Source organism: Chiloscyllium plagiosum, unplaced genomic scaffold (assembly GCF_037043375.1).
Source record: "Chiloscyllium plagiosum isolate Xiang-an unplaced genomic scaffold, Cpla_swu_hap1 HiC_scaffold_6, whole genome shotgun sequence".
NCBI lineage: Eukaryota > Metazoa > Chordata > Chondrichthyes > Orectolobiformes > Hemiscylliidae > Chiloscyllium > Chiloscyllium plagiosum.
In genome coordinates this window covers 19,212,431-19,224,585 of record NW_028270144.1, presented here as the reverse complement: position 1 = coordinate 19,224,585, position 12,155 = coordinate 19,212,431, and the positions used below count along the sequence as shown (strand labels likewise).

The window sequence follows — 12,155 nt, the reverse complement described above, 5'->3', positions numbered from 1 at the left end:
GGCCTACTTTACTCTTCCCTCCCTCACCACTGCCCCACAATGCAACCAGTCACTGCTGCTGCATTCCACCCCCCTGCCCCACTTCTCTGCTGTTAAGGTTACAACATTTGGTCAGTACATAACTCTGTTTGACCATCCTTCGTTTAATTTTCAGTTTCATGTGGGGATTCCTGGTTTGAACACGCCCATTTTCATTCTCCCACATTGCAAGCATAACCAAATCCCTTTACTGTTCATTTTGCCTGCTTGGGGGAAAAAATTATATCAAGAATAAACGTGGAGGCTGATTTGTAACTAAAAGATGGACTTACTTGTTGTCTATTGTGTGAGAATCTCTTGCTCTCCTTTGTCCTAGCTTTGGGCACTTGTTTGACTGGCATGGCTTATTGGACTATAACAAGCGTAACTCTGACTCTTTTGTTGTGAAACAATTCCACCGCAAATCCTGAACAGTGTGCATTCTTGCCAACATAGTATTGGGTGTGCTTTGGAATTGAAAGAATTGCTGAGGCTTGCTACTTCTCCTCCCTAATTTCTCTTTCTTTTACTTCAGTGCAGTGAACACTGGACCAAGCCGGAAACTTTTAATCGTCTCTTTCAGAGAGAAAATGAAATTAATTCAAACATGTTTACCAGAGCTTCTTTTTGTATTTTAATATTCATTGTAGATGAATTATGGTTTCAATCTGCAGTTTGCTCAAACAAAAGGACCTTTTGGATTGGTGTGGGGAATGTAGTGAAAATAGTGTGACAAAATGAAGTAATAGTTCTTTTTATTAAAAAAATTCCAAAACTAATTGCATTCAGGATATTTAATTAATAAGAATAATTGAGACTTCATGCAGTCAAAAGTGAAATTCAGGTGTTGTAAAATAAGTTGGCTGTTCATAAAAGACATTTCTGTCACTGCACTTTTCTATGAACCAGAATATTATGTTAAGCCTGTAGCATTAGTTTTTTATGTTGCCATAGCAGCCTTGCTCCTGCAGGGTTGTGACCTGTGATGATTACAGTACAAAGCTTATAGGGTCCCGAAACCCCCTTTGAAGATGAAAAGGCTTTGATGGTTTATATTTATGCAAATCTCTTAGATATGATTTACCCAACTGAGATTGAATGGGGAGATGATTAAAATTCCCCTTTCTTTTCACTTGAAATCCTTCAGCAAACGAATATTCTTTACATTTCAGATGTCATTTTTTGTCTTCACTGGTTTACCTGAGATACTTTCATCAACCACCGAACTATGATGATTACAACTTAAATGTAGTGCATTTTGTACTCTAATCCTGCCTCTGAAAGCAAAAAAAAGAGTAGTGTGCAAGAGCTATTGTATCTTTCCAGATGATAGATTTTGAAATTCGGGATACCCCACTGACAACCCAGTACGGGCTGTGAATTGGTGACAATTTTTCCAATCCTCGGTGTTCAAAGAGAAAAACCTGCTTTATTTATGGCACCCAAACTAAAACCCAAAGTATTAGGGGAAATCATATCATATAAAAGCTGAAGACAGAGCTTGTCAGTCTGAGAGTCTGATTCTTCGTTTGAGAATTACACCACCAGCATAATAAAGTGGCAAAAGGATTTGTCCCTTGTAATCCCTGCCTTTCTGAATTATGAGACTTTATGTCATATTATGTGTATTTAATAATAGTTCTGCTTAATTCAAATCTGCTCCAGAAATTAAATGACTCCACTATGAGCGCTGGTGTTGCCTCAGTGTAAAATATACGTAAAAACAGCAAAGTACTGAAAGATTTTCATTTCTGTAAGTGTTGCTAGAATCCAGTATATTAAAGTGCAATTGTTTTTACTTGTACATGTATTGAATTAGGGTGCCACCAATCAATAAATTAGATGAGAATGTTGAACTACTCATAGGTTGTAGATCAACATGGATCCATGTGTTAATGATGTGAGATTTATAAAATCTATATGTAAATTTTATTTCAAAACATCTTTAAGGTATTTAATGTCTAGAAAAAATGTTTGAAATATAGCTTCATTTTCAGTATATTCTAAATATGTGTTGGGAATAAAATTGTACTAGTAGAAAATATAAAATGACTTAACTGAAATTAAGACATTGAAGTACAAATTATTTTCTCTCGTTATTCCATTTTTTTTTAATTGGAAGAAAACTTTTCTGTTTCTAGTTTGCAGACAGATTTGCAAAATACTCAAAGGGCCGGACATTAAAGGAACCAATGAATTTAATAACTTTCGTCGAGACAGCAGTAGGATTGCTGAATTTCAAGGTATCAGAAATATATTCAAATGAAATAATTTGTTTTCACAGTCAATATTTTTTGCATGTTTAAGTTTTCTATTATCATAGTTCTTTAAAAATTAAGACATTACAGTGAGTATAGTTAAACTGTATGCCCTTTCATATAAACTCACTCTAGGCAATACAAATTCAAATAAATATTTAATCTTATTTACAAAGGATCATTCAGTGAAAATGTTGGGGTATGTAAAGCATGCAAGTAAGATTAATTTTAAGAATTAATTTAAGCAAAAGTACTGTTTTATAAATTATTTTATGGGCAAACAACTTGCTTTATTTTAAGAACATTAAAAATAATAATGTGTGAAATTAACTAGAAACTCAATAAAGAACAGAAATATGCAATATTATACAGACCACTGATACACTTAAATAGGTTATATTTAAATCATAAAGATAGCAGCTGGTTCTAAATATAAGTGAGTTTATTTTGTCATCACTGAAATCAAAATACGTACTAAATTATTTAACCTTTTGTTCATGTAAGTTATTTGTAAGTTTACGCAATGGTTATTGTGTTCTTTGATCACAAATTTGCAATTTCCCAAACGAGTTCGTAATCAAATTCTTCTTGAAGTATGCTAACCAAAATGCCACAAGAAACGTAAGTGAACAAGTCCACAGTTTTGAATTGTGGAGGTTTATACTTGCTTGTACTTTACTTTTCATAAAAGATTTGACAAGAAAAAAAAGCTAGTGTAAAACCTTTTTTCTAAATTGAATGACATTTCTTTTTCCTAGTAAGCCAAAGATCTTGCAAATTGGAATTTTACATTTACTTAAGAATTCAAGACAAAAAAGCTTTAACAGCCCCTCTTTCAGGATGAATGGTTGCTGACTCCTGTGATTTTGTAGCAAATGAAACTCAATTTGTAAATTACCAGATGAACAGAATATTCTGTCGACATCAGAAATTTTTAAATGTTGTTTTTCTTGAAGGCTGGATGTGAAGAGGCACAGCACCTTGGCGGCCGTGCAGGCTTCCAACTTGATGGAGTGGTATTTGGCTCAGATGATTTCTGTGCCAGCATAGGTGAGAAATAGCTCTTTACCTTAACGTATCTATTGTCCCCTCCCGACACACTCTTTCTTTGTCGGTTATTTTATTTTAAACAAAATAATAAATAAGTGAGTTTATTTTGTCATCACTGAAATCAAGCTTCAATCCATTGTTCTTCTGTCTTTTTTTAAATGAATATAGTTAATTTATAATTTCAAAAACAAACTCATACAATATTTCACTCTTCCCAGTTCCAATTTCCAAGGGAACATTTTGTGTTAGAATTTGTTCAGTATTTAAATTATTAATTTAATTAACTGAAATTGTCAGTAGTCAAAAATGTGAAAAATAAAGCAATAATAGCAACTACGAGAAATATTTTCATTAAGCCTTTCTCAACATTAACTATCTTTTAAAGATTTTTATTGTAATTCATTTTGCATGTGATTATTTCAAAGTATTAAATAGTTCTGTATTAGCGAGTGAAAAAGAAATCCATCTCACTTACAGGCTGCAACAATTTTTAAAAAGACTTGTGAAATAATTTTCTTGCGGAAATAGATCAGTTGCTCCAGCTATTTTTCTTCCACTATTTCCAGGTGCCACCAGAACTAAAGATGCTCAGGAGCTTGTTTACGCAAGGCAGAAGGTTGTTGTGACGGCAAAAGCATTTGGTCTCCAAGCCATAGATCTTGTCTATATTGACTACAAGGATGATGAGGGCCTTTGCAAGCAATCAAGAGAGGGTGCATTGATGGGGTTCACCGGTATGGTTTATAACTAATCATGCTCTTCCTCTTAAAAAAAAAATCCTTTTATGGTAATGGATAAAGTGTGTCTGTATGGTTCTTCAGAGATGACGTTTTACAAATATTTTTTGATAAGGAAGGTTAACAGATGACATGTAATATTTACTTACCAGGAGTTTGAAGTAGCTAATAATTTTAAATGCAAACCTTCACGTTTTAATGATTTAACATGAAATTATTATTTAATAAGAAACGTACATTAATGGATATTTTGAGAGGTACTTAAATTATTACAGGTTATATCAATTTTACTACTCAATTAAAATTAAACAAAACAAACTACTCATTTTTGAAAATTCCACTGTTCAGCTTTGTTACATAAGTGAGATTACAAACCAAACTGTGATTTCAGTTTTCCTAATTACTTTGAGTTGTCTTTTTTAAAATATATTTTAAGCAACCAACAAAAAATATTAACAAAGCACTATTTTATGCAATAGTATTTAAAAATGTTAAATGGCTTCTGAGAGTTAAGGTCAGAGAACCGCACGAAAATGATGAACTCTCAGCCTTAAGTTAAACTATGAAGTAAACCTGAAAACACGAGCAAAAAGCATCTGTGAGAGGATGTAGCTGTGAACCTCATTTGGAAACCCAATTGCTAAAGTTCTACTTCTAGGAACAAATCAGAGAATCCTAGAATTAAAATTAAGCAAAATAAACTACCCAAGAGGGATTGCAGCCCCTCAAGTCTGCTGTACATTTATTTTCTATGTTATTGTTTTGTTCCTTTTTCCTTCCCATTTAATTTTGATGTGAACTCTCCCTGAAAAATGCATGTGAATATTATTTAACAGCATATGCCAATGACTTAAAGTTTGTAATTAATTTACTTACTGTACAGAAGCTTGGGATAGGGAAGGCTTAGTCCTACACGTTAAAACAAACTCATAAATATGAAATGACTGCTCATATTTTAGCAGTTTTGCCCCAGTCACAAACTAAAAATAAACCATAAAATCATTCTTTCAGCGTGATTCTGATGAACAATATCAACAACAGGACACATTGAATGACTATGTAGGATGATGTACTTTCTTAGATACCAATAATTGTGCATTAGCAATATTTTCTTATTTTCACACTCTTTGCTCATGTTTGATATCTAGATTTTTTGGCTATACAAAATATCACCCCATTGCATTCAAAAGTGAGCACTTTCTTCATGAAGAGAATAACATTTTTGTGAATATAGTTTGATGTTTTATGATGAATTTTTCACTTTTGAAAATTTTGAAGTTTATATAATTAAATCCAGAGAAACTAGTTTGAAGCAGGTTTCCAACAATGTTACCATGTTTATGATTGCAATTGATTGCTACAATTCTGTGCTAAATTAGCAACATGATTTTTGACCATCATTATGAATTTATGAGAGTTTTTAAAAGTGCCACTTATTTAAAACAACCTAACCGATACTTTGACCCAGTTATTCTAGACTCCCTTAAAAAATACTTGTATGTTCCTTTTATATCTATAATTTCACTTTATATTAGTACTTATTTTGGTTAAAATACACTTATGGCTGCTGCAAAGAATATTTTTGAGGGTTTGCAGAAACTGAAATATATTTGCTATTGATGGTCTGTTATTTGGATTGACTATTCAGATGGATGGTTTTGTAACTAGATACTTGAATGTTTTAAAATCAGGTATTCACATATTGTGTTGCCACAAATCAATTTTGTACGGTATCATTTTGCAGGTGCCATTAAAAAAAATGATTCTCTGCTTCAGTCAGTAGAATCTGGGATACGAACTAACAGAACCAAGCTTAAGTAACAACTTAATAATTTTGTGTATTTTCTCACTTTTTATTTGAGACTGTGCAGTCAAATTATTTTCATTATTGATTGGATTAGTGAAGAATTTAACAAAATAAGTCGACTTAAAGATTATTTAAGTCAATAATCAAAGTAATTATTTTGTTGAAAAGAATATTGTATATTGTATGATTACCAAGTGCAGTGTCCAGTGATTATTTTACTAACACTCAGATATACGTTAAGCATCCAGTTAATTGTTTTGTTTATTAAAACATCTCCCCACGATTCACACATCATCACGCCCACCAAGCAATATACTCAAATTTTGATTTGGGAGGTAAAGTAATGTGAATCTCGGAAATGTTCAGGATGTCCAGCTGCGCTGTCCCATGGTCAGCAGGTTGGAAGCACTCTGTTGATTTTGGACACAGTTGATCCTGCCAGTTTTTTTTTCTGTTTACTTTCTTGAACTGTGCGTGGAGATAGAAGATATCTGCTGCTGTTGCTGTAACCACTAGCAAAAAGAAGCTTGGTCAGTGAAATCAGGTAAGTTTGAATATCTAATCAAGATTATCAATCAAAATAGTGATTTGTATCTTGATGCTTACAGGACCAAATCCATGAATTTGTATATCATATAATCTTCATCAAATATTTTTTATGCAATCAAATACACTAATCTTTAGCATAATATATTACTGCATATAAATGAAAAAATCAAGCTTACTATCATATATAGACGTATATCCATAGGAAGTAATACATATTGATTATATTTGAAATTCTAGTAAATTCACTTGGTTCTGAAATTCAACCAACATTGTTTATTTTGCATTAAATTTTATCAAAATTTATCAAATTTTGTCTTTTGTATGTATGTTGACACCAACTGGAAGTCTCCAATTTAAGATACTAAATGTTTACATTTTAACTGAAATTCCAGGATTGTAACTGTGTTAGCCCACTCCTTTCATGAGGTGATCTTTGGAATGCAACAGTCACGGCTTAACCTATGGGTATTATGAAATGGTCATTTGAATGCATGGTGTACTCTAATCAAATATATTGAGCTATGTGATAAACATTAGGTGTGCAGCTCAGTAAATTACATGTACAACAGTGAATTCAACACAGAATTTTAGAGGATGTAATTCTAGTCAAGAAAGAAATCTACCTGCCACATTTAGAGAAAGCTTTTCAATTTCACAATTGTCCGCAGTGGTCAAAGCTTTCTAATGCTTTTAGTTGTAAAATATGTATACAGATATTTCTCAACTGCAGAGCACAAAATAACAATGTTTATACTACTAAGTACAAATTGCACATTTCTGAAAATGTTAAATTAAAGGTTAATTCTGCTGAATAGCCTATTTATTCAACACCTTCGAGTAGACACATTGAGCGAAGATGTACCTGTGCCGGCATATATAAAATAGAAACACATGCCCTTGGGGAGGATGATGGATGTGACAAAATGCCACAGCTGGCCTGTGTAATGATGCATGCAAGATATTAGCCAAAACTTCAGAATTAATATATTTGCTGTGTTTTTCTGAAAATACATCTTTGTGAGTACTATGGAAGAATAATAAATTCTAATGTGTTACCTGTGTTCAGGTAAACAAGTGATTCACCCCAGGCAGATTCCAATTGTACAAGAAGCGTTTTCACCAAGTCCTGAGAGAGTAAAGTGGGCTCGGGAACTGATTGAAGCTTTTGAAGAATATCAAAAACTGGGAAAGGTGAATGTTTGTTCTTGCACGCCACATCCTTGTTTAATTATTTGAATAGTTTGGTTAATGACCAAATGAAGTTTTGCTATTTTTGCAACTGAATGTTAACATTAATCTCTGTATGAGAGCTAAATTCTTTAAATGGGATTAAAACATTTTGAGGCCCATTAGTGGGGCAAATAGAAGTAAATTAGTGATGTCGCATTGCTTTCCTAATTTATTGCATCATTGAATCGCATTGTGCTTCCTGCTCTGTGGGTTATTGTTGTATATATATTTCAGTGGTGATCCACAGTCTGCTCCCGCTTTGTCCCACTGATGCTCAGATTAAGGATAGCCTGGAGGAAGAATTTGTGGTAATCGCGGCGTTGTCAGTTAATTATCTTAGAAGAACCTTATGTTTCCATCCTACGATCTCTTCCATAGGAACTATTTAACACCAGATAATCTTCATCATCCACCACAACAGTTGCCCAAGCTTGGGATCTTCCTTTAGAAGATTTTCTTTGTCCGAAATCATGTTTGTCGGCATGAAAGAAAATGTTACATTTTTGTTTCTTTAGTTGCATGGCTAATCAATTCATAAATCTTGAAAAAATACAGAAGCAAATCTTTACTATTAATTTACATTCTGTGAAATTTAAGCCTATGCAAAATAAAATGTGCTTGAATGTCAGAATAATTATGTCTTTTTTTTATTTGCAAGCTACGTATTAAGAACTGTATGCCGCTATTAATTTTGAAGTATGTATGGGAAAATATTTGTAGGTTTAGATGAAATTAATAATCGATTGTGCCAATTGTAGTAAATTGTAAATAAACCGTGCCCAATCTTAACACCATACATAGAATGTATGTGTGTCTTTTTACCAAAATGCATCTTGCATTTGCATTTGCTGACTTGATAATATTTAATTCTCTTCTCTGATTGTGCAAGATAATACTTTAGCATTAATGTTTTCGGTCTTCAAGTACTTGACTTTGCAGTACTCCAAAGATAAGGGAAATCCGACAGTGAAATTGTCAATTTTCATTGTTCAGAGAAGCAAAAAGATTTTATTCTTCCTATTCTTTCTCTTTATGCCAGGGAGCCTTCACTTTTCATGGGAGCATGATCGACATGCCATCTTTGAAGCAGGCACAGAACATCATTACACTGACCTCAACCATCAAAGAAACATGAAACCTCAAGAGGAGACAAGTTTTACCGTAGATCGCTTGGCAAATGCCATGGACAGCAATAAACAGCAATAGAGACTAGTGCTTGTGGGAAGCGTTATGGAGGTCATTGCAGAAACGGCAGTGATGTTTAATAATATGATAACCTAAGATCCATACAGTTGTTATTTGAAAGAAAAGATTTTTTTGGATGCTGTGGTCTTGTGAGACCAAATTCTCTTCCTGAGTACAGCATTTGTACATAGCTATCCCCCCCCCCCCCCCCCCCCCTCCGTAACTTCATACACTATGGTTAGGGACACGGTTAGACACAGACCTGCAGTAATTTTTTTTCTGATGCAACGATTAGAAGCACAGTGCAGCAGGATTCGTCTGGGAGGACCCCTGTCAGTTTTTGTATCACATGAAAAAAACACTGCTGCAGGTCAGACGTGTTGGTTGGCTAACAGGCTGGGGTACAAGCCTGTTTAACCAGAGGTTTGCCCAGTTTGAGGCAAAGTAAATAAGCATAATAATCACCCATTGTTACACAGTGCAGCAGAGCTCCTGTGCTGAAGGGTTAAGTACTGCAAAGGGCCAAAGTTTGTTCACTGCAGAACCCAAATTAAATTCACACTCCTGAGAAAGATTCCTTCAGGAACTGAGGGGCGTTCACAAATTAAAACTAAAAAAAAACTTCAGATTGCCTCATGGCTTATGCATCAGCTGATCTAGTTCCTCCAGAGGCTAAAGGATCTTCTTTAATTTTACAAAAGTAATACTAATTATTGGACATGTATATTTTGATTTTGTAAAGTGTCAAATTTAATTTTTTTTTAAATGTTCTAAAATTGGTTTGCTATCCTGTGGTTAATTCCATTTTGATTTTTTTAAAAAGGGGCAATGATTAAAATATATTTGACATAATGATAACTTTTCTGGTCTCGTATCTACTGCTGCCAGCGGTTTATTGTTGTCTCTTTTTGAAGTAAGACTACGTCACAGCATCGGCATTACTTGCAAATGTGAATACTGGAAATTCTTTTTAACTGTACAGTGACACAAGATGATCATCTGAATAAAATTAATGGTGCTTACAAAGTGAAATGTTTTTGATGTGTTTTACTTTAAGGTTTACTAGACATAGGGGCTTCTGTAAAACCAAGCTGAAGAACAGTCCAAAACAAATCTATATCTACAAATCAAACATGTAATCTGGATCTCGAGTTACATGTGGCTCCAATAGGACTGGAAGTCATGGAGCGTTCAAAGTGCAAATAGCACTGCTGAACACCCAATCTTTGTCACTTTATACTGTAAATAATATTGAACAGGTGTTCCTGCATGGCACTAAACAAAATCAGGCACTTTAAACATCATTATTATCTTGTGACTATCCATTTGCTGCTAACAGCCCAATTTCTCAAGCTTTTCTAGAGTGAACAGGTCATTTGAATCAGGATTGGATGCGTGTTCCCTTGCAGACATAAAACAATCACTTCTCCCAGGAGACACAAAACCATGGACACATCTGCCCTCCCAGGTGGGCATAAAGATTCCACATCAGGGTGGAGCAGGGGTTTCTCCCCGTGTCCTTGGACAACACTTATACCTCAACAAACTAAAAGCAGATTTTTGTGTCTTTATCGGATTGATGTTTTGCAAATTTGCTTTTAGTAAATTAGCTGCCATATTTCCTTGATTACAATATTGATCTCATTTAGAAAAAATACTTGATTGACTGTAAAGTACTTTGGTTTGTCTTGAGTTCATTGATGGTGCTTTATAATTGCCGGTACTGTCTTCAAGTTTGAAACATGCTGGATTGAATTTTTCACAGCAGTCTATAATTTTATTTCATGTTTCAGTTAAAACATTGATCATGTTTATCAATGAAAATTCGCTAAGATTTACTAACTCTGTTTAGCTGTTTGTAGATTTCCTGCCTCTCATAAAGTATGAAAGTTGTTTTCTTAAATAGATAAATGTGCTTTATCATTTTACAACATTTGCATTAAACCTTTAATTGTTCAAATTGTGGTATATTCATAAGGTTATTAGTCATTACAGCAATGATACAATGCTGTCATTTTTAAAAATGACCTAATTTTATATTTGAATGAGTGCAAGGAATATTGTTTGCAATTGATTTTGCTAATATAATTTTCAGTGTATGCAAACAGTCATTTGGTAGCATAGAATTGTAGTATTTTTGAAAAGAGACATCATCTTGCATTCTTCAGGACAAACACAAGTTTACAATGATCATGGCAATTTATATAGGAGAAAAGGTGCTTTTTTTGGCAAGATTATTCTGATTTGTCAAGGCATTGCTATGGTAAGGTAGAGTTAGAGAAACCTTTTGATATTTTGGGGGTGGGGATGGGGTTCGGGTGATGAAAGAGGTGATGAAGTCCAAAGCAACAGGGCAAAGTCTTAAAATTTCCAGCCATATTGTGTAGGAGTGAGGCCAGGAAGCACTTGCACAATCAAAGGGAAGTGGAAATCTGGAACTGTTCCTGCCACACCGCAAAAAATTGCTTTTGAAGATGTCTCACTTAAATGTGAAAATGAAGATGAATCGATTTTAGTTACGGATGTTAAGGATAATAGAATCAATGCAGGTGGAGTCATGGTACAAATTACCCATGACCTAGAACAAGCACAAGGGGTTGAATGGACTACTTTTTAAAATATTCTCCTATTGAAAAGCATTCACTGTTAGTCTAGGAAAATTGGATGAATCAGGACTATAGACTGAGAAGGCTGACGCCGGAAGTAAGCAAGCTCTATTGGTAGAGCCTGAGAGTTGAATTCATTAAAATTATGAAATTATTTCATAGACTAATGAAAGAGATAATCTCAGATATGAAGGAGACCAAAGCTAAGGTCATAAATATACGAAACCATTAGTGCATCCTTTAAGAAATTGAAGAAAAACTCTTTATCCTGAGAATTGTTAGAATGTGGAACTCTTTACTACATGGATCCGTAGGATGAGTAGCACAAATGCATTTAAGAGGAAGATCCATAAACACAACGAAGAAAGAGTTAGATGGAAAATGCAGTGGTAGCCAATGTGAAACATAAACACTGACTGAGAGCTGTTGGAATGAATGGCCTATTTCTGCCTGTAAAATTCTTCCTAATGTCTTTAGCGCATTATATATCCCAATTTAGTCAAGACTTGTAGGAATTCTAATTTAATTTGTCTGCTCCTAATCTTCACTTTGTGTCCACACATTCCAACAGTGGCCACATACCAATTCCATGCACAACAGATAAAATGGCAATATAGCTCCAAACTATAACTGTAAAATTTTATAATGTGCATTTGAAAGTTTACATGGAATACTATTATAATCTTTATACAGTTCACATTCAAATAAGAACCTT

The 12,155-nt window shown here is 33.9% G+C and overlaps 1 protein-coding gene and 1 long non-coding RNA gene across 4 annotated transcripts in view; one reads left to right on the top strand and one right to left on the bottom strand.

Moving 5' to 3' along the window:
• Positions 1-9,866, top strand: part of clybl (citrate lyase beta like) — a 156,796-nt gene extending 146,930 nt beyond the window's left edge. For 2 of the 3 annotated variants that reach the window (XM_043691296.2, XM_043691293.2), the window contains 5 exons: positions 2,160-2,261; positions 3,233-3,326; positions 3,893-4,060; positions 7,486-7,610; positions 8,689-9,866. In XM_043691296.2, coding sequence (XP_043547231.1) covers positions 2,160-2,261; positions 3,233-3,326; positions 3,893-4,060; positions 7,486-7,610; positions 8,689-8,784 — 585 coding nt within the window. In that variant the 3' untranslated portion in view covers positions 8,785-9,866. The remainder of the gene's footprint in view (positions 1-2,159; positions 2,262-3,232; positions 3,327-3,892; positions 4,061-7,485; positions 7,611-8,688) is intronic. The other variant, XM_043691295.2, reaches the window with a different exon arrangement.
• The window catches only part of LOC122550497 (uncharacterized), a 67,415-nt gene continuing 61,523 nt past the window's right edge, over positions 6,264-12,155 (bottom strand). The window contains exon 3 of the long non-coding RNA XR_006311864.2: positions 6,264-6,382. This is a non-coding gene — a long non-coding RNA (uncharacterized LOC122550497). The remainder of the gene's footprint in view (positions 6,383-12,155) is intronic.